This window comes from Saccostrea cucullata, unplaced genomic scaffold (genome assembly GCF_032062105.1).
Source record: "Saccostrea cucullata isolate Sc308-1 unplaced genomic scaffold, CSIRO_AGI_Scuc_v1 ctg2368, whole genome shotgun sequence".
Taxonomy (NCBI): Eukaryota; Metazoa; Mollusca; class Bivalvia; order Ostreida; family Ostreidae; genus Saccostrea; species Saccostrea cuccullata.
This window is the reverse complement of record NW_026932547.1, coordinates 67,246-95,200: the sequence shown is the minus strand read 5'-3', so window position 1 is coordinate 95,200 and position 27,955 is coordinate 67,246. Positions and strand designations below refer to the sequence as shown.

Here is a 27,955-nt window from a genome sequence, read left to right as displayed (position 1 = left end):
CACCAGCGAAATCCGATGCAAAACATAAGGCAGGATGGATCGGCATGTGGATTGGACAAGAAGGTAGGGAAGTGTACAAGACTTTTGTGTTTGAAAATGACGATGAAGACGACCCAAAGAAAATTCTGGAGAAATTAGAAAACTATGTTCGCCCCAAGAAAAACAAGCGAATGGCAAGATTCAGACTTCACCAAAGAACACAAAAAGAGGCCGAAACTTTTGATAACTTTGTTAAGGATCTCAAAATCTTAGCTATGGACTGTGATTACGCTGATAATAATGATGTTCTGATTGACTTAATCATTAGTGGCGTCTGGCATAAGAAAGTGCAAGAGAGACTGTTAGAACAAGGTCAGGATATCACACTCAAGAAAGCTATAGAAATTGGACAACAGTTTGAACTGTCACAAGCACAAGTTAAATTAATGAGAGGAGAGGAAGTGTTGAAAATTGACTCGCATTCACAAAAGAAACACACAACCAAATTCAATGTGTCGCGCAACAAAACTGTAAAAACTGGAAAACCAAAAGCCTATAAACCAAGTGACAACCCAAATTTTTCAAGTTGCGGTTTGGAACACGAACATGGAAAGTGCCCAGCACTAGGAACCATTTGTAGTTACTGTAAACAACGAAACCACTGGAAGAAAGTGTGTCGTCGACGTTTGAAACAGATTAAAGTCAGCACGGTACAGCGAGATACAGAGTCAGAGGAAGAGGAACTACTTACCATTAGTATGTGTACTTCCGTCAAGTCCAGTCAGGATGACAACTGGGACGTTCGTCTTGTTATCAAAGGTCAGCAGGTTCGCTGCAGGATAGACACAGGAGCACGGACTAATATACTCACATCTGCTCAAATTAGAAACTTGGGAGGATGCACACTGGAGAGTTCCAACAAGACTCTTAAGTCATTCAGCAACCATAAGATCAACCCAATAGGATCAGTTACTCTTCCAGTTGTTTACCGTGATCGTAAAACTAACGTTCACTTTGAAGTGGTCGACTTGGATCAAAAGAATATCATTAGTGGTGATACTGCAGTTACTCTTGGGTTGATATACAAAACCGACCCCCATCTGCAGACTTCGATATCAGCTGTGACTGAGACTACAGAAAGTGCACAAAGTGAACTATCCAGAGACTATCCAGAACTCGTAGAAACTACAGGAACTCTACCCGGAAAATACCATCTCAGTATAGACGAATCTGTACCTGCAGTTATTCATCCCGTAAGGAAACTCCCAGCAGCAATTAAGCCCAGGGCAGTCGACAAGCTGGGAGAGATGGAAGCTAATGGATACATCACGAGAGTGGACAGGTCAACAGAGTGGGTCAGCTCAATGGTAGTGAGTGTAAAGAGAGAAAAGATACGCATCTGCATAGATCCAAGGGATTTAAATCGCGCCATAAAACGTGAGCATCACCCTATGAAAACTATTGACGACGTCATATCAGACATACCGAAAGCCAACATATTCTCAAAATCTGGATTTTTGCAGATTCAGCTCGACGAGAAGTCATCTTACCTGACAACATTTAACACACCAATAGGAAGATATCGTTGGCTCCGACTACCCTTCGGCATAAAGTCAGCACCAGAAATTTATCAGAAGATCATGGACAACATGATATCCGGAATCAAAGGTGCGTCTGCAATCATAGATAGCATCCTCATCGCAGGTGAAACACTCGAGTAACATGATGCCATACTTAGAAAAGTTGTGGAACGGGCAACAGACTACAATCTGAAATTGAACTTTGAAAAATGCAAAATTCGTAAGTCTAGTGTGCCATACATGGGCCATATAGTGTCGGACCAGGGACTCAAACCAGACCCAGACAAAATCAAGGCTATACTTAACATGCCACCTCCACATGACAAGGAAGGTGTCCGCAGGTTCCTTGGACTTATACCGTACTTGTCGAAAATCATTCCAAACTTGAGTGATTTGGATGCTCCCCTAAGAATCCTTCTCAAGTCTGATGTGGAATTCCAATGGAACCATGAACAGGACGAAAGTTTCCAGAAACTTAAGGACGTGTGTACCAAGCCACCAGTATTAGCTCTATTTGACGTGAATAAACCGGTCGAGATCGAGTGCGATTCAAGTAAAGATGGACTTGGAGCAGTCTTGATACAGGAAGGCCGTGCAGTAGCTTATGATTCTAGAGCTCTTACAGAAACAGAGAAACGGTATGCACAAATTGAGAAGGAAATGCAAGCTATAGTGTATAGTTGTCAGAAATTTCACAACTACATTTTTGGCAAGGAAGTCACAGTGTACAGTGATCATAAGCCATTAGAGACTTTGTTTAACAAACCCTTACTGTCAGCTCCTATGAGGATTCAAAAGATGATGATAAAACTACAGTGGTACGACATCAATGTCAAATACAGGAAGGGAACTATGATGTACATTTCAGACACGCTATCACGGGCCTACCTAGAGGAAAGCGGTGAAGAGGACACAGAGAAAGCGGACATGATCTGTATGTTATCCATTTCACCCGAGAAATACACCGAAATCTAGAGATCAACCAAAAGTGAACTTCAAACTCTCATAAGCACCATTCAAACAGGATGGCCAGACACAAAGAACGAATCTCCTTTTAAAGGTCAGACAGTACTTCGACTCAAGGGATCAGTTATCCGTTCTTGACAGCATTGTGTACAAGGGAAGTCGAATAGTCATCCCACCGAGCTTGCGGAAAGAGATGCTTAACCTTATACACAAGTCTCACCTTGGGATAGTCAAGTCAAAGAGTTGCGCCAGAGAGGTCATGTATTGGCCAGCCATGAATGCTGACATAGAACAGGCCGTAAGCAACTGTCCATCTTGTGCAGAGTATCAGAAACAGCAAAACAGAGAGCCTCTAATGCCAACACCAACTCCAGATCTACCATACACTCATGTGGGAACTGATGTATTTGAATTCAGAGGCAAGAAATACCTGATTCTGGTGGACTACTACTCAAAATACATTGATGCCGTAGAACTCAGATCAGAGACAACTACAGCCATAATAGAAGCCATGAAAACAATTCCATGGACTTCCAGGAAAACTCAGGTCTGACAATGGACCACAATTCAGCTCAGCTAACTTCAAAACCTTTTGCGCAGAGCTTGGAATTGAACACGAAAGAAGCAGCCCTCATTTTCAAAGCTCGAATGGCGAGGCTGAGAGAGCAGTACAAACTATAAAGAACCTATGGACAAAGTGTGAAGACAAGCAACTTGCTCTGCTAGATTACAGAACAACACCTCTAGAAAACATTAATCTGTCACCAGCTCAACTATTAATGGGACGCAGACCTAGGAACACGCTTCCAGCATCACAAGATCTACTTAAACCAGCAACACACGACCTAAGTAAAGTACAGCAACACCTTAATGTCCAGAAAGCCAAGCAGAAATTTTACTATGACGGGAGAAGAAATGTGAAGGAGTTATTACCCCTAGACAACGGAACAACAGTCAGAATGGAAACGCCTGGTTCAAAGTCCTTATCCCCAGGAATTGTCGTAGATAAAACAGACAAACCAAGATCTTATGTAGTGAAAAGCAAAGGAAGACTTTATCGCAGAAATCGGGTTCACCTCCACAAATCAAGCGAACACCCTCTGGACGAACCGGTTGAGCAGGACATTCCCATGGACGAGAGCAGTCCCAATGAGCCTACCATAGAAAATGCTGCTATACCTCAAGTCAGCGACAAACCCGCCAATCACAAAAACGCACACCAGACCAGATCGGGACGACTCGTTAAACCTCCGTAGAAACTTGACTTGTGAAGTGCTTGTAAATAATTCTGTTAGTACATTTTGATTTAAGTTGCATCTAGTCAGCAGTTTGCAATGTGCTTAGGGGCATAATTATCCCCATGCAGCTGCCAGAACAAAAGTTCTGCTATGTTTGTTAGTGTTCTTATTTGATTTGTTTTTTATTGAGTGTTTGAAACAAAATCAAAATTTTTGCCATGAACTATTGAACGCCTTTCAATTTTAAAACAGTATCTGTATGTTAAATAGAAAAAAAATCTGTCTTTAATTTTAGTGAGGGGGATGTAATGTACATTAGTATGTTTATGTTCGACTTATCTAATAACGGAAGTTGGGGTTATCTGCCCTTGCCATCTCTGTAAAAATTACCCGCCATGTCAGATGTCTCCATGTTTCCCTGTACTGTCAGTGTTTAATAAAATATTCTGTTTCATACATGTCCGTTGATATTATATTGTTTTCCATGCTAAAATTTACAAACTTTGCTTAATGAAGCCTTTTATTAACCTGTAACACATCGGCCTAAACCGTTGTTCATAGAGACGTACATGTAGGTGCTATCGTGTCGATAAAGCATGGCTTCTTTCACAGTTTCTTTCACGTAATATACGTATACATAGTTTTAGACAGCAGGATAAGATGCACAATTATTATTTAACCCCTAAATATCAAAATGTTTTTAATGCAAACATTAAAGCATTTGCACGATATTCGAAGCATCTATTAATAATCTAAAACAACCCCAATATAAAATTTGAGCATGGAGCAATGTCTTTGGAATATAATCTTTTCATTTCGGACTTATAAAAAGATAAAAAAAAAACTCCATGTTTTTTTTCGCTGACAGAGTAAATATTATGTGTTAAACCGACGAAAACCATTGAATCGAAAACACGTACAAGACTGTCATGCTTTGAGACTCATTCACTTAATTGGAGAACCGGTGTGACGAAAACATTGTCACGTGTTAAAAGAGGTAGTAAAGTAATACAGGGAAGTTTATTCTCCTGCTGAAGTAAGAGTACGCAATGTGATAAAGGATTCTTGGGGAACATATCGTCTTGATTCCCGAAATGAATCCGATTGTGTGGACGTTAGTTGTCTGTGTTATGATGTACGGACTTGTGACTGAGGCGTGTCCTAGTGGCTGTAGCTGTGAGAGGAGTGACCCCTGTAATGGGACATATGTAGACTGTTTTGATAAAGGGTTAACTGAAGTACCTACCAACATCCCCTCAGATACATGTGGATTGTAAGTAACTGTTTCAAAGCAGAATAAAAGATGTAGATGTATTCTTGTACATCACTTTTAAATTATCTTTTATATTCAAAGTGATTTTTATTTATAATAGCCATAATTTTTATCTAACATGATGATTATAATGTGATAAAAATCTTGAAATATGAAACAAATGTAAAAGATATCTTTAATATGAGTTTAGATTATTTTAACATAATGATATTATTGTGTTTGAAAACTTGAAATAAAATATAAATAATAAAATTATTTTTAATATTACATTAATGTGAACGTTTATAAGGCATTAATATCAGTTTGCATATGTTCAGGTACATAAGCAATAAAGATACATAAATGTTAATTGCTCTTTCATGTGATATTAATAATTAAGATTATGAAAATCTGCCAAGAGCTTATAGAGTCGTGTACAATTATTTTCTGATGTACTGTTACTGATAGCCGTTCCAGAATATTAAAATAATGTAAATGTTTACTCATATACACTGTAGTCATGTATTGTGTGTTTTTTTTAAATCATGCTTGAACCAATTATAAACTTAAAACCTTAGCAACATTCCAATGATAAATTTCTGATAGCTAATAAATTAAAAGCATTGGATTAGAATCATAATGATTGCGATCATTATTTCGAATACAATAATCAATTCTTCTTGCACAAACTTGAATACATCAGAGGTGAGATCTAGTATAATGGAGGTGTTAAAACATTTAACCCATCGTTTTGTTCAAAAATATGTCAACGCATAATACATTCTTGAAAAATTCAAAACTATTTTTTTTTAAATTTTATTATATTGAAAATTAACATTTTTTTTATTCTTGAAGAGGCCCCTCTCCAGTCATCCACATTTTCCTTTATCTTAAGTCAAATTATAGTATGATGATTGAGCCTCCAGTTCTATATCGAATTGACCAATATATTAAGACGTCTCCTTTTACGAATCTCATTAATTCACTAAACAAAACAAATTATGTAAAGGGCATTACACTTAACTCTGGGAAATTTATAGGTGGAATCAGGTGCCACGTAGGAGTCAGCATTCCGACTTGACAAATCAGAAACGCCATGAACCCTAGCTATTGGTCAGTAATGACTGTTATGAGCATATCTAACTTTTCTAAATTGTGCAGTTTATATTTAAAAGAAAATGTTTAATATATTTGAATTTTTTATTGTACATTTTCTAGAAATTTTGCAGGAAAAAAAATCACCACGTTAAAGATAATGTCTTTGACAGTTTAATGAGTTTTGAGATACTAAAAGTATATGTTTAAAGAGTCATATATATGATAGCAATAATGTGTTCACAGAAGGGCATGTCTTAAATCCCTATGTAACAGAATACATGTATATTAGATAAAACAATAGATACCTACAATGCAGTTTTCTTATTGTCGCTCTTGCGGCACAGTTATTAGAATCGCAAAGAAAAGATTTTACCCTTACTTCGGGGGTTCGAATCCAACTGGTGAACATGGAGACCGGTTCTTGGGATAAGCCCGTGGAAAACAAGATCTATGTCGCAGAAGGCGCTTGGAATGGCTGTAGTTGCCGAGCATTGACAAAATTTTCAGCCGTCTACCGGCAAGCGGTGTTGTCAACATATATATGTAAATGTCTGCAGTGAGACCTTAAGGATGCTTATTACAAAACTTTTTGATGACGTACTACACAAAAAAAATAAACCTCCATTGTTTCGACCGTTTTCTTCAGGGGACGAATTGTACAGGCACCTCTATAATATATCAATGACCTTTAAATATAGATGAAACATGTGGTGTTTTAAACAGTGAAAACAAAGTAACAGATTCATTATGCCCTAACCAAGTAGGAATGGTTTTAAGCAGAAACAATAGAAAACAACAGCAAATCTTCGCAAAACAAGTAATGTGCAATTTCATAGCGAAGCAGTGAGCTCTTTTAATCAATGACATGTTTGTATGGAGGAATCTACAACCCTGTTGAAATCAGTATAGTTATTTACCTGCACTATTTACTGTGTTGGTGATTATTTATATGCTTGCTTTATAGATTCAAATATATACTCTAGAAGATCAAAGCTTTGGTCTGAATTTTAGATGAAATGTTCAAACGTCCCGTAGACTGGCGTAGTGTTTTGAGCCTTGGGTAATAAGGAAAGATAACTCTTGAAAGTTGACTTTTTATACCAAATATTTTTTAAATTGGAATTTTTATTTTGCTAAAACATTCTTCATTCAATTCATTCTTCATTCAATTTGTCACTTGCAATTCATTGAAATACATTCCTAGTTTCACCAGAACCCATTTTCTTAATAGTTTATTCACAGATTAAAAAGATAAAGACATTAATTGTTTTTAAGAGAGAACTTTTCTTTCTGTTAAAATTAATATTAAGTATTATGAACTATTTTCATTTTGTATACATGAATAAAGAAGATGTCCATCATTTGACACAAAAAAGTTATGAAATTCTGATGATAATAACTTTAAATAAAACATTATATTAAAATTATATTAAAATTAGAAAAAAAAGTTTTAAAAAATATTTATGATATTAATACCTCCTTCAAGATATTTGACATCTACATTATAAGTGATGCTGTAATGAAATCTAAGATAAACTGTGGATGTAATGAGCCACCTAAAACAACATACATGCAAATAAACAAACAATGGTTGACTCAACTTGCTTGTTTGTTTAGACGGTGTTAAACAACTGCTTGCACACCTTAACAGATATCTCATGCATTAATGATCTACATCATTAGTTCATTGTATATTATAAAATCATGGGTTAATAATGTCTAGAGAAAGTTGTAAATATATTTTCCTTCTAATGCATATCTTTAGATATAAAACACATAGATTAAAACATGTTTGTATGATCTGAATTATGGCCTAGCCATTTACCAAATGTGAAATCCACGTTCAGTGAAACTGATTTTATTATTGAGTCATGCGTATCGAATACTCAGCCAATTACCAACATTATAGATATTTTTATGCGTATAGAAAAACAAAATCGAAAACAAAATTTAATTATTTAATATAGAATTATGGTTTCTTTTGATGGTGAATAGGGTTTTTATGTCACGGGATTTGATAAATATGACATCAAAGGCTTCCTAAGGATTACATTTCCAGTAAACAAACGGATCCAGATTACGACTTAAACTTCCGCGTTTTGCTTTTTGTGTGTAAGACATCGAAATAATAAAAACATAATCTTGCATGAGTACTGATCCTCCAATGAATACTTCCTGAAATATGATGAATATGTAGTCACTGTGTAGTGAATTGTTTGCGCTTGTTTATATTATATAGGGACTATAAATAGACTATATAATAATGATCATTGTTTAATTGTACTACAAGTTTATAGTTAAAATACTACAGGAATCTCAGAATATAAATCATATAATAATCCCTAATTTACGGAATAATTTTCAGATATCTTGGATTGAATCAGATAACTACACTGAGGAACAACGTCTTCAACGGTTTGTCAAATCTAAAGACACTGTAAGTATTTCGAAAAATAATAATGAGAGTATGTTCTAAAACATAACATATCATATATAATATAATGGCATAGGGGAAAATTCAATGCTCTTACCAAGAATTACACAAATAAAAATGAGCTTGAAAGTCGACTTTAATTTCTTTTATCGAAATTAGAATTGATATTTGTCTTCTGAAATAACACCAGTATCTTTCAATCTCGGTTTAAAGAACATTCATCTTTAAATCCGAATTTGAACAATTTCATTTAAAATTTAACTAAACGAAACCTAAAGAGACAGTATAAATAAATTTGACAGAAAAAAAATACAGAATCATTATACATGCTGTATAGTAAAGTTGTATATAACCAGACCAAAGAATATTTTGTTTTGTATCATTTGGTTCTATTACATTCATGAAAGAAACAAAACATTATAACATCTTGCTTTAATCCCTTGGCGAAGTACCAATACACAAAAATCATTGCTGTTTTTTTAACAGTGAGAATTTAAGACTCACAATTGAATCCAGTTAAGAAAACAATCGTGTTCAGGGGGCAAAACAGTACTCTGAATGCATTGGAGGTGAAATCAAGGGCCTAAGAGATGTAAAATTCCCTTCCTGAATAATCTAATCTGCCTAAGCCCTATACATCTATTAGTAAATGCCGATCTGATCATTATTGAATTTTCTGTATGATAAGGGTAAGGGCCATATTGGAAGGCTATGTGCTGTTAACGATAATTTTATGAACATTTTCCAGGCATCTGGATAAGATGATGAAACATAGGGAGATAACGAACAGTATTCAAAATGAAAAGTCCATAAAACAATATCAATTAGGAGCAGAGCAAACACGGACCTCCGAAACACCGGAGGTGGGATCTGGGGCAAGAAGAATAAAATCACCAAACTGGAATATATATAATGCCATCGACAATTTGTCATGTTTACGTGCATTGTAAGTAAATTAAGAGTATTAAATATGAATAGCAACCATGCGTTCATCTAAGGACATGTCATGTGCGAAAAGGAAGTGATGTTATTTAATTTGTAATTCATGTTTAATGCTCTCTTGGTTTATTGATTTGTACTTTTGAGACGGAGGGTGTGATGGGTGGGGACTCCGCTTTGCAGTTCCCTTGTTAACACATCCCTATACCTTTTTTTTAAAAACCTCGTGACACTTTATTTTATAATATGTATGGTTAAGCGTAATCGTACAAATATTTTAAAACAAGATGACATTTTTGAAAATCGACTATTACAAATGGGGGAAAAGCAAGTAAATTATTTGAAAAAAACTTAAATCATCATATTATAGTTAAACCAATACTGTACTAGAAGCTGAATTCACTATAGAGTGTACATTATCATTTTGGTAATAGTACTTAAAAATAAGGACACAGGCTGCATTATTATAAAATAAAATTGCGATCTTCAGTTTCTTATATAAAATGGTGTACGATATTTTTTTCATATTATAATGAAACTAATGGAGATAACGGTCAGTATTCATGATCAACAGTCCATAAATCAATTCAAAATAGGAGCAAAGCAAAAATGAGACTGAAAAATGCTTTCTGATCTATTTGAATACAGTAAAACACGTTTAGTACGAACACGGATATAGCGAATTCAGGGATATAACGAAGTTTCTCTGGGTCCCCGGCAAAATTCTTAAGAAATCTTTTTAAAATTTTACGGTTATAACGAACTCTGATATAGCGAATTTACAGATATAGCGAACTGATTTTGTGTCTCGTTGAGGTTAAATATAATGAATTTTATATCTTTTATAACGAACTTTCAAAGATTTCAAAATTTGTATAATGGAACTGACTTTATTTTCTCTCAGCATTTGTATATAAAATTTAGTTCATAATAAAACCTTAGTTATCGAAGGTTTGTTTTGTAATATTTGCTTCCCTAACATGTTTGATAGTAACACTTGAAGGAAAACATGAATATTGCGAATTCGCTATATATAGTTATACGAATTGGTTATACGGATATAACGAATTACGGATACAGCGAATTTAATTCACAGGTATCCAGAACTTCGCTATAACCGTGTTTTATTGTAATAGATTAAAAATATTAATCATATAATCCTTGGTGTTTTTGAGTAAAAACAATGATTTATAAAGCGATTGGAGGAGTATTTTAAGAATTCACCACACTTGATAAAGTTCAGGGCTTTGCAGTCCCATCCAATGCTTTGCAAATAAATTTTTATTCATCTGAAGGGGGGGGGGGGGGTCCAATGCAGATGAAATAATTATTTTCTGATTATTTAATCACTTTAAGAGTTTTAATTTATGAATTATTATTTACATATTTTGAATACTTGTAATTTTTAATAATCGGTAGAAATTAAATACTGTTTCTTGTGATATTTACCGTTGAGTACAATAAGATGCCTAAATTCTTGTAAGTGAAAACAATCTGAAAAAAAATGTATGTAATGGTTTCAAACTCACTTTATAACTTTGTTCAAATTTTTATGATCAAATTCATTTTGATGGAATAAATTAAATGTCTGTAAAAAAAAATACTTTGTATACTTTGTATCATTAATGAAACAAAAACACTTTGTTTATTTCAAAAATCTCTTTTAGGTGGCTAGATGGCAACGAGATATCCAATATTAAGACCAATGCCTTTAATTTTTTGTCAAATTTACAGACACTGTAAGTATATAAATCCATCTCCTTATGGTACCTTGATCAATTATCTGTTGATTTTATAGAGTCATGTCTTATCTGCTCATAATTAAGGTCTTCTGTTTCCAACGGAAGACCATAATGTTTCCGTTCGGTTTTTTTTCCCTATTATAATTAAGGTCTTCCGGCTTCAGCAGAAGTCCTTGTTATTGTAAGGTTTCTTTTCCACTATTTTTATTTTTAGGGTCTTTCGTCTCCAACGGAAGACCCTTCTGTTATTCTACTGCTTCTTTTTCACTTTTATCAGGGTCTTCCGTCTTCAGCGGAAAACACTTCTATTATTGTTCAGTTTCCTTTTCTTCTTATTATTTTTTCACCGATATCTCAGTAACGATTCGGTGGATCTTTATGAAACTTTCGGAGATGAAAGGGAACAGTATTGACTCAATCCTTATTTTCATTATTTCTAATTTTACTTCCAGTCGTGAAATATGACGTAGTTGCTTCAATTTTCGTCCGTCCTACCCAGAGAACACTATGCAAAATAGAGATTTGAAATTTTCAAGAATGATTTAATGTGAACTTAACATTTGTAGCTGACTTTTGAAATTTTAAGAATGTGTTTAAATGTTTCAAATTTTAAAGTTAATTTTTTCCCAAAAAAAATTTCAGCATTTTTAACCTTTTTTATGTTATGAAGTAGACCTTTGCGAGCACTTTCCAATACAATACAATAATAAACAAAATATAAGCTCAGGTGTATTAGGACACTTGAGTGCAAATGTACTCTTAGAACTTTTCTTTTAAAAATCTCTCTTTTATTTGTTCACCGACTTCAATTTTTTTACACCAATAAATAGATCTTTTCATGACCTTTCCAACGGTATATTTCTTTTTATTGTACGTATAATAATGACAAAACTATGAGCTTAGGTAATTTAGCCTTACATTTTGAAGGGACATGTCAAATTCATTATCAAGGACCCATGCATATGACGGTACTCTTTAAATCTCTTTGATCTTCGGTGGATATCTTTTGATATATGTAAAACGTCCTATCCCGTTCATTTCTTGACCGATTTTAAAACTGTTTAGATCATCAACTAGTTCTTTCTGAGAGCTTTCCAACAGTATATTTTTCTGGATTGTAATTGCACTAATCAAGAAACTATGAGGTCAGGTATTTTAGCATTTTGTTTTGACAGAACATGTCAAAATCACTAGCAAGGACGCTTGCGCTTAGTACAGATGGTGTACTCTTCGATCTTTGGCCTGCATGGGTTTGTTAAGGCAGCAAACGGATCAGAAATCGGCTAATTAACACTTTTTTTAATAATATGTACGAATATGTAACAATAATAAATTGGAAAATTCATGGATAAAACTTTTGCTATCATTACACTTCAGTAGGACTTATACTACAAGGAAGCACTTCACCACGACGTCACCACGTGACGTCTATAATTAGAAAATATGCTTTAATGAAAAAGTGAAAAGTTCAACACTACCCCGGAGATAATTAATTTCAATTTGTAATTATAGTTATGTAAAAACATCTCTGTACCATGAAAAGTGCTGCTAGAATCCTACTGTCTTATCACAGAAATAATTATTCAACACTTTCGGACGAAACCTTCTCAATTTTTTTTTTTTTTTTTTTTTTTTTTTTACAATTTGTTTATAAAATCGAAAAAATGCATCAATTTCCGTAAACCATATGATTCTAGCAGCGTTTTCCAAAAACAATAGAATAAGAACTTTAGGTAGAAAAAAAATTTAGTTTCAAAGTATGCAACGTAGTGTTGAACCTTTGCATCGTTTTTGATACAAACGACAGAGGAAAGGCTGATCGGCAAGTAAACGCCCCGTGTGCTTTTATTTTACGAAGAAATTGTAGAATTATATTAGCATACCTTATTCATAGCCTTTATTCCCACATGAATCATACATGAAATTCATTCTAAATGCTTTTAAACTACGATTTCTTGTGTTTGTTTACATCAATTCTCGTTACTTTTCATCTCCACTCTGCAACTGCATGATCAACAGTTATGACGTCACGGGTTTGGTATTTAACCTCTGTGATAACTACAGAGACCTAGAAACGACAAAATTCTGTTTATATTATGCCTCTGCATATTCTGATTCATTTATACGACTTAAAATCAATCTTAGATATCGATTTTAAGAAATTGTTATCTCTAAACTTCACGTCATATAGCTCATTATGACGTCATATCATATAGGAAAGTAGAATATTTCGATGTAAATTTAACATACCTGCGTGTATCCTTTGATTTAAAAAAAAAATAATAGAACGGTGTAATTGAAAATTCTCGAAGGTCAAAAAGAGTGAAAGTTTACGGTGCCGCTGGAGGGCCAGGTAAAAAATATTTTTATTTGTTCGGACAAATAAGTAAATTTGTTCGGACGAATTAGATATTCGTTCGGACAAATTAGAAATTCGTTCGGACGAATTAGAAATTTGTTCGGAAAAATAAGTTATTTGTTCAGACAAATAAGTTATTTGTTTGGAGAAATTAGAAATTCGTTCGGACGAATTAGTTATTTGTTCGAACGTATAAGAAATTCGTTCGGACGAATTAGTTATTTGTTTGGACGAAAAAGAACTTCGTTGGGGCAAATAAGTTATTTGTTCGGAAGAATTAGATATTTGTACGGACAAATTAGATGTTCGCACAAATTATCTTGTATAGAGACTAAATCTGTATTTTAAAAGATCGATAACAGCATATTTTGTGTTTTGAAATCTCTCAAAGTCAAATAGAGTGAAATTTAATCGATCCAAATTTTCAAAAATTTCAATTGCTTCCATATGTCACAACAAAGACTGTTCTGGTATTTTGAATGATCGGGGACATCACACAGTGTGTTTTGATATTATTAAAATGTCAAATAGAGAAAGATTAAGATTAAAAAAAAAAAATAAATTGCCTCAAATGTATAAAACAAACACTATCTATGTATTTTACATATATCATACTACGTGTTCTAAAAACTTTCAAAGGTCAAAAACAGTGAAATTTAAGCGATTTAAATTTTTTTTAAAGAATTAAATTACTTTTAAATGTAAATTAAAGCACGGTATGTATTTTGTCAGATAGAGAACAGCATACACTTTGTTTTGAAATCTTTACGAGGTCAAATACATAAAGAATGTGATTGAGATTGAAACGATTTAATTTTTTTAAAATAATTGAATAGCTTCCAAATGTAAAATTAAGTACTATATTTGTATTTTGACTTATGGAAAACATCATATGAGCCGTTCCAAGCAAAAACCCCCCTTATGTCAAAAATTATCGAAAATGACTTTTTTCTTGAAAAATGATGTAGAACCTTAGGTGAATAAAACCTGTAAATATTACAGGTGTATCTTGCTCCGTTACAGATTTACAGGTATTCAAAGTTTGCATCATTTATACGGTTGACGTCATATTTTATAAATTTTCATTTGAAGCGACGTCGACGTTATAGCGACGTAATAAAACATGAATTACTTTTACGCAATAAGAAGGTATTATATTGTCATTATGACAAATATATATAATTATATGCTTAATTTGTTGTTAACATTTTTTTCTTCTTTTTTATGAAAAGTTCTGTTCATTCTTTTCTGATATTAATTAAAAATATTTCAATGGAGTTCAAATAGTCCTATGATTCGCTGACTTAGAGAAAATATTAATTAAATTAATAGGTCTTTTATAAAGAAAAATTCACTTTTAATTTTACCGCTTAGGTTCAGACCAAATCTTTCAAAACCAGCAACAACAACAAAATATTTAAGTTCCCATTAATTCATTTTTGAAAATTGATTTTACTTGTCAACCTTTGCCTTCAAAACACTGACCAATAGACAGTATTAAGGGGCAGGGGATTGTGCTTTTATTAATGAACACGACATAAGGATTTTGTAAAGTACATGTATGATATATCAATGTAAATGATGAGTAACATTTATCCCTTTTTTCTAAATGCTCAATTACATATTTGTATTTTCTTTGTTTAATTATGTCCTCATATTTAAAAAAAAAAAATATTAGAAGGAAAGAGGGAAGAGTGGGGGGTGCTCTAAAAGAATAAATATATACGTACTTGTATAAAGGCAATTCACACAAAATATATGCATGTTAAACTGTAATTTATGAATAGTTAAAGTGTACTTTCTCAGATTTCAAATTATGAAATAACTAATAAAAACATGACCTGAAAAACTGTGAAAATGGGTAAGGCATATGATTCAGCTTTTAAAAAAATTGTATATTTTCTACAGTACAATTACGAACATGCAATTAATATATAGAAGATTGCCAAACATACAGCCCCATCTATATCTAACAACAAAATTATGAGGGTCGTCGGATTCTGAAAATTGTGCTTTACGCATAGATCTGTGAAAGTTAGACATATACTTTCTCAATATTTAAGTCAGTTATGCGATCCGATCTGAAGTTTAAAAAAACATACATGTCACAGTTTAAAAAAACACAACAGGTTGTTATGAGGCAAATTTCACAGGTCAACACTTACATATCATGAAGGTCCACTGAAAAAGTACCAGTTAGTCAAAAGCAAAAAATATTTTAAAGACAAGAAAAACATGTAAGTCAGGGGCCTATTTAGAGAAGCTTTTAAAGTCCACGAATCATATAGACACAAATGTACAACATTTGATTACCGTCTTCATAAAAATAAACAAAAAAAATCATAAAAAAAATTAATAGAAAAGAGAACATGTTTTACGTGCGAAATTTGCACATTGGACTGTCTTTCGAATAAAATGCTTCTAACCTATTTTACACACATACAAAAAACTTCCATTGTGTGCAGAAGGGAGAGGAATGCTGGCCATTATCTGTCACTTCATTAACATCAAATATTCGAACATCTGACCATCCTTACCAACTTACAAGGAGTCCACGTGTTCTGAAAGTTGGGGGGGGGGGAGTTGAGTAGGTTACTTGTTAGTCTTCTAGTTAAATTAACATGGAGACTGGTCCTTCGGATGAGTCTGTATAAACCGCGGTCCCGTGTCGCAGTTAGTGCTGGCACGAAAAAGATCCCTCACTACTCAAAGGCTCTAAGTGCCGGTTATAGGACAATATTTTGCAGCTGTCCACCGGCAAGTAATGCCTTCTCCATATGAGCTAAAAATTCTCGAGATGGACATTTAACAACGTACAAACAATCAATCTATTTAAATTTAAACATTGAGAAAGTGTTATCACCTTAAGTTTCACTACTAAGGATAAAAGAGGACAAGTTATCTAGAAACCTTTCTTTTATACAAGATATATTCGACTTTCGTGTCTGACATCTGTAGCGGACAGAATATAGGGAACTTATACTGCCTCGCTAGAGAGTCTCTCTCTATTTCAGGCTAGTCAAGCAACGGCGAGCCTGTTTAACCCTTGGATGGGTGACCGCTCAAAACTTAGAAAGTAATGAGATATAGGCCTATATCATCGCTAAATGGCATGAAAAAGTATTAGGTTTTCAGACAAACGTCATTATGTATACTTCGTGGTGTCAACATCATTCATTTAATGATTTGTTTGTAACTTTCATTAGCACTTTAAACTGAATTTCTGTATCATTAAAAACGTTGTATAATTTGAACAGCAAATTAAAAATAGCATTTTTATATAACGATTTCCATCATTTTAAAGTCTCCTGATGGACTCTCAATATATTGATAAAATAAACTTACTATTATTTCTCTTTTTTTTTTCACATTTGCATCTACAATGTCAAAGAGTTGTCTTAGTACAGGTCCACTAAATATGATAATCATGCTTAAATATCTTCCATGCACATATATACACAAATGTGTTTTTATATGATAAATACTCCTAGCTCTCTGATTTTCCAAGATCTAGCATTGTGGAAAAAATCAGGTTATTGTTCATTTGCATGTGATCTTCCTGGTGCAAATTACGAACATTGACTTCTTGCTACGTTAGACGAGAAATAGATCGGGAAAATCCAAACTGATTAAAGTATTTTGGAAATGTGTTTTATTTGCACTCGATTTACACTCAGGTGAACAAATATTGTGATATCAATCATGCACATAAAAAAAAAAACAGATCCGGGGGTTGCATTTTTTTCTGAATGTGAAATAAATAATGTACGTGTGCTTGTCAAATACGGTTCTTTTCAGAACTTCCAAAATTTTGTAAAAAGATATACATGTATGTATTTATTTCTATATATGCTTAATTACATACATTCTTATAATTTTTTTTGGTCGTGGTGGTAGGAAGGGGGAGGGGGGGGGGGGGTTACAACGGTATTTACAAGTTATCAATCTTTTCAACACATAACAAAAAAGGAGAATGTCGGATAGACGTCTATTCAATTAATGTAGCTTTGTTAGCTGAACTAGTGTCACTTTTTTGCAAGTGGTTCTGGGTCTACAATAAATGAAAAAAAACACCCCTGATTTAGATATGGCATTGATGTGGTTTATAACAATTCTGTCATTCAGTATTGATTGGTGTTAATTCCTGTGCAGTTTTCTTGACATGTGATTAAGTCCAATCAATTTTCGCCAAGACATCGGATTAAAAGAAGCATTTCAAACTACTCTTCATTCCTTTTAAAAAATATTTTTTACACTCAATATCATCATTGCATGTAATTATTTTTTGTCGTTGTTGAGAAGAAAGAGTCGTAAATCTGAATTTTAAACAACAGTTGCATGTTTTATTTAGTTTAACTGAAAACTTATAATGTACATAGAACAAAATAAGCATCGAAGTGTTGACAAATTTTATGTATTCAATCAGAACACTCTTAGGTCGTTTTAATGTGTAATGCACATGTAGTTTGACAACAATCAGAGTCAGATATGCTATAAAATAGACAATACACATGTAGTCATGAAAGAAAATATGCAGAAAGCACAGCGGAGAAAATTCTGTGACGTAAATTAAAACAAAGAATGTAGTTGGAACGCAGTCAGTGCGCGATATATTTTGATCGCAGTTTTTGTTGCAAAACAATGACATCGCTTTTTCTATTGTGACGTAAAATTCTGTCAGATTACATAAGGGGGTTTTTTGCTTGGAACGGCTCATATAACGTGTTTTGAAATGTCTCAAAGGTCAAGAAGACTGAGATTTTAACGATTTAATTTTTTTAAAATTAAATTTCTGCCAAAGGTAAAATCAAGTACAATGTACAGTACCGACCAGACCCAACCTGACACAAAGCAGTCCCAGAGCAGTCCCGAGGACTGTCTTTTGGGACTGCTAAAGCAGTCCCACAGCGGTCCCAGAGCAGTCCCACAGCAGTCCCAGAGCGGTCCCAGCAGTCCCAGCGGTCCCAGACACCAGTCCCAGCAGTCCCAGTGGGCGGGTTTTATTAATTTAATGGGCAGAGCTAACTCAGAAATGAGATTTCCAATAAACAATTGATCTATAAAAGGCAGTAGAAATTGATTCTGGGTAGTATGCCAGGAATCCTTACATGTACACGAAGGTCATTTATGAACAGAACATGTACGCGAATAAAAATTGAAATATTTATTAATAATATTTATTGGAGGAAGAAGGCTTTCACACTTATATGTACATATATGAATTACACTGAACATGAAAATTTAATCACAATTCTTGGGTATATTGATAATTCTTCTGTGATTGATACTGGTTCCCATGTTTAATTTTTATACAGAAAATTAAAAGTGAATTAAATATTAGCTGTAAATAGATCTTATCATTATATGGCCAATTTAGACTATCGGGATACTCTAAAGTTAGATTTTTCTTATATAAGTAATGGGGCTTTTAAAAAATTCTTTGTTAATTTTGCAAAGTATTATTTTTCAGTCATGAATATTTTTACTGACATTTACTGACTGTTCTATAAAACTCAGTTTTAAGTGTTGTATTTGTAAATGTTAGAGTGTATATCTGTAAATCACCAGAATGGAAGCATCAGATTATGTTCAAAAATAATTAATACAGAAAGAAATTTATAAACTTTTCATTTATCACATTTTTTCGCATTAAATAAATTGAAATTAAGATCATTGTTTACCAGCAAGCTCAATGATGTGTAACACTGATACAAATGCCCAAATAACATGTATCGATTTTTCTGCCCAAAGGCAATTGAAACAATGGGTGTTGATACCATCTTATAAACATTAATCGGCCTAGTAAACACTAGCAAAAAAAAAAAAAAAAAAAAGAAATAAATCAGAATTTCCGGTATTTTCATTTTTTTAAAAATAAATATACATGTACTCTTTTAATAACTTGTTTATTAATTAAAAGCTACCGGTAATTCATTAATTCCCCAATAATTTTCACATAGTTTATGCTACGGGAGAATAGTAGCATAATTTTATTTCATGGTCATTTAATAAATTGTTGGTTTTTATTTGAGGGCTACATGGAATACTCTTTTTTAGCGTCGTCTTTATAAAATGTGTAGCATTTTTAATAAAAAAAAATCTTATATCTAACTGTAATGATTATTTTTAATTAGTACCAATGCAAATTTAGAGTACATATTATAATTTAACATTAAATAATTAAAAAAAACCCACATGAAGCTATTTCTTTCTCATAAACTTGTAGTTTATTTTTAGGGATAAAAATTTTCTCACGAATTCCTCATTTATCAACTTTATTATTTTTTTTATTTATTCTAAATACACATTTATTTGTGTAAATATACAGACCCTGAAAATATCAATTATATATAATAATCTCTACTAATTGAAAGAATGTAAAAAATCCTTGCTTATTAAACAGTTTAAACTCCTCTCTGCTGCAAGTACACAAAACAACAGTGAGCCTGCAAATTCAGAATACACAAGGGTGCGGAGCTATCATGTCACTCAGAACCTTTTTCACACATGAGTGAACAAAGCAGTCCCAGGAAGCAGTCCCAGGGGCAGCTGGGACTGCTTTTCACGCAAGTGAGTTAAGGCTAAATATAGAGGTTTTTATGCAAAATATCTAATTAAATTCCATAGAAAATGTTAAGACTTGTTTTCTTATACATTCTTGGTACCCACGACATGCAATAGCCAGTACACATTATGACGTCATATTATGACGTCATCGAGCTCTACTACACAAGTTTATAAGAAACATCAACAAAATCGCTTCTGCGCAAGGGTATACCTTACTTTGTTTTACAAAAGCAAGGTATTAAAAGACGCAGGATATTCCAAGGATTTACGATATTGCTGCACAAATGTCGGCGCTGCAACTGTCAAGTTACTATTCCTGCAGTTTTTAGTTTAAACAGAGTAAAAATTCACAGTCCCGTGTAAGTTTCCTAAAATTTTTATCGATTGAAAAAGTCCATAGGATTTGTGCAGCAATTTTATTAATTTTAATGATATTCTTCTTAATATTATACATTGTTTATTTAAAATTAGATAAGACATGCCCTTGCGCCGACGTGATTTGTTGATATGATTTATTACCTTGAATAGGATAGAACAATGACGCCATAATATGACATAATGCGCACTTGCATTAATAAACTATGGGTACTTAGTATGTATAAGAAAATCAATTTGAACTTTCTCTGTACATAAAATATACAACTTATAAATTTTTATCAGCTCATTTGCATAGAAATATCCATATTTAGCCTTAACTCATTTGCGCAAAGCAGTCCCAGAGCAGTCCCATAGCGGTCCCAGAGCAGTCCCACAGCGGTCCCAGAGTAGTCGCGGTCCCAAAGCAGTCCCGGGGACTGCTTTCTGGGACTGCTTTGGTGTCAGGTTGGGTCTGGTCGGTACTGTACATCTGTATTTTGACAGACGGAAAATATCATATAATGTGTTTGAATCCTTCAAATGTCAAATAGAGGGAGATTTAAACGATTTAAAATTTTCAAAAAAAATTAATTTGCATTCAAATGTAAAATTGAGTACCATATCTGTATTTTGATATATGGAGAACATCATACAATGTGTTTAAAATATTTCAAAGGTCAAATAGAGGGAAATTTAAACGATTTAAATTTTACAAAAAATTAAAATTTCTGCCAAATGTAAAATCAAGTGCTACATCTGTATTTCGCAAGGGGTCGGAATGCTCAATGCTCATCCTGTTTGCTGTGGGTTGCAACCCGTGTTGCTGGAGAAGGGGATCCTGCAGCTGACAAACAGCTGATACGTGCGATATAACTGGTAATAACTACGGCCCAGTCCTATCCATTATCCTGGTGGCTGAGGTCTGCAGGTGCTGGGTGTTATGCATCTGTCCGACCAACACTCCACTTTGGTCCATTATTCATCTAGACGGGAGGTCAAGTTTGGCCCGACTTGATTAATCGGCTAGTCATGCCGAGCTGATTTTATCTAACATGCCTTAGCATTGATGTATTTGCAATACCTCAGTATTAACCTACCTTGCTTTTGCAATTTTCCAATACGCCGACGTTTCCATGTTGATATACCAATTAAGCGGTGGCTTAGGGTCAATCGGATATATTCTGTCTGAGTATAGTTTGTTTGTATCCTCTTGGTGTCAATCTTACTGGATATCCGTTTGATTTGTTGGCGCTCTTGGGCGGGCGGGGACCAACGAAGGATTCTGAAACTATTATACATAACCATGGCTTCTTCCAAAAAACGTTGCTACCCATCAGGTTTAGATATTTCATTTAATGAGGAACAAATCAATTTCCTTTGTGGAACACTGGCTCTGCTTCATCACACTTGAAGCACAACTTTGATAAATTTTCAAAGCCTTTAACAAAAGTATCTCCTTTCGTCATACAAAAAGGGATATAAGGTACATGTATCATCGGTACATCAAAATCAATAAAAAATTGAAATCTGTTGCTCTTCTCATTGAAGTCACCATAAACAACATTCCACCTCTTTGTTGGCACTGAAAAAAATAGCTGATCTTCCTGTTGTTGGAAATTCTATAGATAGCTTAACCAAAGTAAGGGTATTTTGTTTGACAGGGATCATGAAATGGATGAAATTCCTGAACAAGAAATCCAGTCTGAATTGGAATCCTAAGGAGTGGTCTCTGTTAAACGATTTACAAAGAAACATAATAAAAATATTGAGCCAACAAATACTTACCTTCTCACATTGGCATGCCAGCACTACCAACAAACATCAAAGTTGGTTTGTGCCAGATGAAAGCTGAAATTTTTGTCCCAAATCCGCTGCGCTGCTTTAAGTGCCAGCGATTTGAACATGGTCAAAATAATTGTTGGCAAGAGGACTTAAAATGTAAAAATTATTGAGGAAACCATATAGCGCTTTCTTAACAGTGTCCAATTTGGAAAAAGGGAAAAGAAATACAAAAGGTTAAAGCCGAAAATCGTATACCTTATCAAGAAGCAAAAAAAAAAACTTGTCAATATGTACAGTGTTCCTAAAACAAATTTACAATCATATTCAGCAGTTGTAAAGTCTTCTTCATTGAAAGATACGCCACCACAGGTCTGTGAGAACGACTTTGTTCAACAGAATTCCAAAATTAATGTTACCTTGTTATCTAATGAAAAAGACAAATCATTTTCAAAATCTGCATCTGCAGGCCCAGCAGCTGCTGCTGCATAAAAACCCGCAGCTTCGGCTGAAGTTGCAGGTATTTCCATATCATCTGGGAGGCTAAACAAGTCTCCTTCAAAACTTACGCAAAAGCAATTGAGCGATCGGCTGCCCAAAGGAACAAAATATCCCGTTGCTTTACACAATCAGTTTGGGGTATTTCATGAAATGGACGTAACGCCATCCCGTTCTTCCTCGCGAGTCCGTAGTGTATCACCCCCCCCCCCTTTTATAAATAAAAGTAGAATATCTCCCATTACCCATACTAATAAATAGAAATGAATCATCCTACAGTTTATCGAAAGAATTGTCGAGGTTTTAAAGTAAATTTTAATGAATTATCGTTACTTATTTAGGACCATTGTCCGGTTGCTATTTGTTTACAAGAGACACATTTGAAAGAAACTGATACAATAAATATTAAAAATTACAGTATGTACAACCATTGTGCTCAAACTGAAAAAGCGTCAGATGGTTCTACTATTGCAATACACAATAAATATATTCATAGGCAACTTTCTTTGAAAACGGATCTTCAAGTGATAGCTATACGCATTTCCCTTCATAAAACAATTACATTGTGTTCTGTATATATCCCTCCAAATTATGAATTACAATCCCGTGAACTGGAGGAACTTATCAAATAACTTCGTTCCTCAATAGATATCAGTTTAGCAGATCTTCTCTACTTTTAGACTTTAATTGGTCAGTACATGACGATTTGTGTGGTAGTGATCATTTTCCAATTATTGTAAAAATAAATGAACCTTCCGAAAACTCTTGTGTCTCAAACTGGAAACAAGATAAAGCTGATTCGTCTCAATTTGAATACTTGTGTTTACAAAATATTTCCGATGAAAAATTCGAAAATCATACTGATCCCATTCAAAAGTTTACAGAAATTCTCTTACATACAGCAAATGAGTGCATACCTAAAACCTCGACTAAATCACCAAAATATGAAAAAAACATGGTTTATCGAAGAGTGCAGTGACGCTATTAAAGCTCGTAAAAAAGCATAAAGACAATTCAACAAATCACCAACATCCTTAAATCTAAACAATGTTCGTATATTTAGAGCAAAAGCCCGTAGAACTATCAACTTTAGCAAACGAAAATCGTGGAAAAAATTTTATTTCAAGCCTTAATTCCAACACACCCATTCACAAAGTTTGGAATGCTATCAGAAAAATACATGTAGAAGGAAAAGGTCCTGAAAATACCACCACCTTAAAATTGGAAACCAAACTATTACTGAAAAAAGAAATATCTAATAAAATAGCTCATAGAATTTCTGTAAATTCCTCAACGAACCATCTAAACCTTAATATGGTTAAACATAAAGATACACAGGAATTGAAACGTTAAATTTTAATTCCGAAAATAATGAGTGTTATAATGAACCATTTACGTTTGATGAGCTGCAAAAGTCCCTAGAAAAGGTTCAAGATACAGCGGTAGGACCGGACCAAATCCATTATCAGATAATAAAACACCTCCCTAAAGTCAGTAAAGAATGTCTTCTGAAAATATTAAATACTATTTGGAAACGTGGTCATTATCCACTTTCCTGGACACAAGCAACTATCATCCCCATACCAAAACCAGGAAAGACCACACAGATCCAAATAATTATCCGTCCAATAGCTCTAACAAGTTGTCTGTGTAAAACCATGGAACGGATGATTTTGAAACCAATAATATTCTCACTAACATACAATGCAGTTTAAGAAAAAAAGTACTATTGATCAGCTTGTAAGACTTGAAACTTATATTCGAAATGCGAAGAGCATGTCGTATCTATCTTATTTGATTTAGAAAAGGCAAACGATACGACATGGAGATATGGCATTTTAAAAGATCTTCATAACATTGGCCTAAAAGGACTGTTACCAAATTTTATCAAGAATTTTTTGGATGAAAGATATTTTAAAGTGCGCATAGGATCTACATTTTCCCGCATTTTTGAACAAAAAATGGGAGTTCGACAAAGGAGTATTTCATCGGTTACATTATTCAGTATCAAAATTTATTGTTTAGCGGAAATATTTAAAAATGATATGTATGGAAGTTTACACGTTGATGATTATGTTCTTTGTTATAAATCCAAAAACATGAATACTATTGAGCAACAATTACAGAAAAGTTTAAACAAAATTCAAAATTGGGCTGATATGAATGGTTTTTAGCCGGGCTTATTGCTCATAGAGCAATTGCCGGCTTATGTGGTCCTGTTCAAGGCAGGATGTTGACCCCAAAGTCGCCATTTTAAAGTTACGTGCAAAACTATTGATCTTACTCTCAACCGCTTTTGAGATAATACAAACGCTAAATAAAGCAACAAAAATAAAACGAAGTTTTATCTATATAAAATAAACATTAGTAGTAATGACTTTGAAAACTTCATGAGTCAAAGAACATAGTTCATTAGCGTAAGGATTTTTGAAAATCAGCGTTACCGTAGTTCTTTTCACATACGAGGTAAAACAGGAGAGGGAACCAGACTGGCCTGTTTGTTTACATTCAGCTACGGTACCAGACTAATTCTGATTCTGACAAAACTCGGCTATGTTAAGGAAGGTCAGATTATTCATAAAATCTTGTATGAGCGTATTTGTGATATACATCAAAAGTGCAAGGGCATAAACTTTTTTGTTTGAGCTTAAATTTGGAAGATTTATTGCTCATATGGTGTATATTTTGAAAAGTGCTGGGAGCTGATCCTTGTCTGCATAACATTAATTTTATTTATAACAGAATTTAAGCGAAGTGGAAATTTTTAGCTATTATAAGCATTGGCAAAATTTTAAGTACTTTGCAAACATCACTGACTAGCTCCCAGCACTTTTTGGGTAGAGGATATAAACCTCTTTTAATGTGTATAATTTATTTTCTTGAAAAACAAGCGTATGCCCTTGCACTATCCACATTTCCTACATTCAGCTTAAAGGGGGAGGAAATAAAAGGAGGAGGAGATAAAAGTCAAGGGGTGTTAAGTCAGGTGAGTGTGGAGCCCAGTTTAATGGTTTTGAAAGAGTTGAATGGTCCTGCGAACATTTGTTCTACCAAGTCCAAGGTTTAAGATTCAAAACGTATCTCAACATCTGTTCTACACTTTACTCACTCATTTTGCTCACAACTCAGTTATTTCACAAAAGAATTGCACGTGAGTCTCCGGATCAATGCCTCTTTAGTAACATTCAAAATGTTTTAATGTGTTCTACTTTTTAACCCCAGCCCCTTTTCTTTGATCAAGTTTTAACTATTCCATTGGCTACAGAATTGAACAGGTTTATACAACTTCCACTTTATATTGCTATCAGTAAGTTCTTTGCATTCTGTAAACCTTATTTTCATGCATTACCGTAATCAAATGAACTGGTTACATGCTCTGATTAAGCAGTATCGGAATTCCTGATGATTGATTTTTATTGAATTAAACATTAAAAATGTTGAACTCACTTTTTTTCAGTGATATCAAATATGACGTCATAATTTATTAAAATGATAATTATTTTCAAAATTTTTATTATTGATAAAAACTTGAGACCTTTTAGCATAATTTTACATAAGACTTTCAAATGTTACTATTTGAATATCAATATGGTGAGGAAAGTAAATGGTTGCATGTTTTCTGAAACACCCTGTATATATATTATAAATTTTATTTTAAAAGGGAGAGTTTCATATCACGATTACAATCGATAATTTTAATTTCAATGTCAAAACATGAGTTAACGTACATTTATTCCTCCATTAATTAACAAAGTAAACCGACCTACGTTTGCTAGTATCATGAAATTAAATAAAATTATTTTTTTTAAACAAGTATGGCAACATTGTAACATGTTCATGAGTCAAGGGAATTTTTAATTACAAGACAAACCTGTACGTGTCGCTTTTCTTCGAGACAATGTGACGAAGTTACGGTATAATAATAAGTTTTAGAAGAGAAATTACTCGGAATATAACATCTTGCTTTGTATTTAATGTTTGAAATTAATAATGAGTCTCGAAAGAAAAAAAACGATGCAAATGATTCCATTCCTGTTTCTTAGCTGTCGGGGAATCAACCCCTGTCCGAAGCCCTGGCCATTTTACAGACCATGCGTTATGATCGAAATTCTTAAAAATATATTTATTTAGACAAAAATATTTTTATTCAGCATTTCATTCTCAAAACATCGTTTCTAAGTTTCATTGTTATTTAAATACCAAGAGACTGTTTTATGATTCACTTTCTTCTTTCGTTTTGCGTAGACGACGTGTAATTTGAATTATTCCCTTTATTGTCCCCCGATTATAACGACAGATTTTTGTGCTACATGTATTTTCGTTATAACATTTGTTTAACAAACACGCCAGTATATTGAAATTGTCGAATTATTTAAACTATTGATTTTAAAAGAAAGAATTTAAGAAGGATTCTGTACCCCCAAATATGCTTTATTTCATGCATTTCAATTGAGATACACATGGGAAAAAACGGCTTCGTTTTACAATGTCGTAGGAAAACGCATACAGGTAATACACTCAGGTAACATCCTGTGTATATAGGTAGTATACACAAGTCAGCGTCGTTCCCTCGGGGCTTCTCAGCCGCTTCGATTAAGCTCCACCCCACACCAAACTTACCTGAGGAAAACCGTACGGTTGAAAACCTCGGCCTTTAACAACATAATTATACAAGTCACGTGACAAACAGCTGATACGTGCGATATAACTGGTAATAACTACGGCCCAGTCCTATCCATTATTGATAGCTATATTACCTTTTCTACAAGTATTCACTTGCTTTGTTAAATTTTTTTAAAAGAAGCAATACATATTAAAACGGCGCAAAGGTCACATTTTCCATATCGGTCCTTAACATAGCTGAGAAATCGGATCGTGGTATTAGGATTGAAAAACTCACTGTCAGTGTCTTATCATTCATATTGATAGTTCTAAAATAATTTTTTCATCAGAATATAACGTAATTCATGTAAGAAATCCATTCTACTCTGTAAATGAGCCCGACTCTCTGTACTTCTGAGTACTTTGATAAATTCTCCAAAATTAAAACTGCTTGTGTACATTTTGCACCAAACGGAAAGCCCATGATGACCCGCATTTACAGTTATATGGAAACTCCATTAAAGTTGTTAAAGAAATTAAATTTTTAGGTGTTATCTTCGACAGT

The 27,955-nt window shown here is 33.6% G+C and overlaps 1 protein-coding gene across 1 annotated transcript in view; it reads left to right on the top strand.

Moving 5' to 3' along the window:
• The first annotated feature begins 4,787 nt into the window (after positions 1-4,787).
• The window catches only part of LOC134235372 (slit homolog 1 protein-like), a 30,366-nt gene continuing 7,198 nt past the window's right edge, over positions 4,788-27,955 (top strand). The window contains exons 1-2 of the mRNA XM_062717507.1: positions 4,788-5,036; positions 11,154-11,225. Of these exons, the coding sequence (XP_062573491.1) occupies positions 4,858-5,036; positions 11,154-11,225 (251 nt within the window). The 5' untranslated portion in view covers positions 4,788-4,857. The remainder of the gene's footprint in view (positions 5,037-11,153; positions 11,226-27,955) is intronic.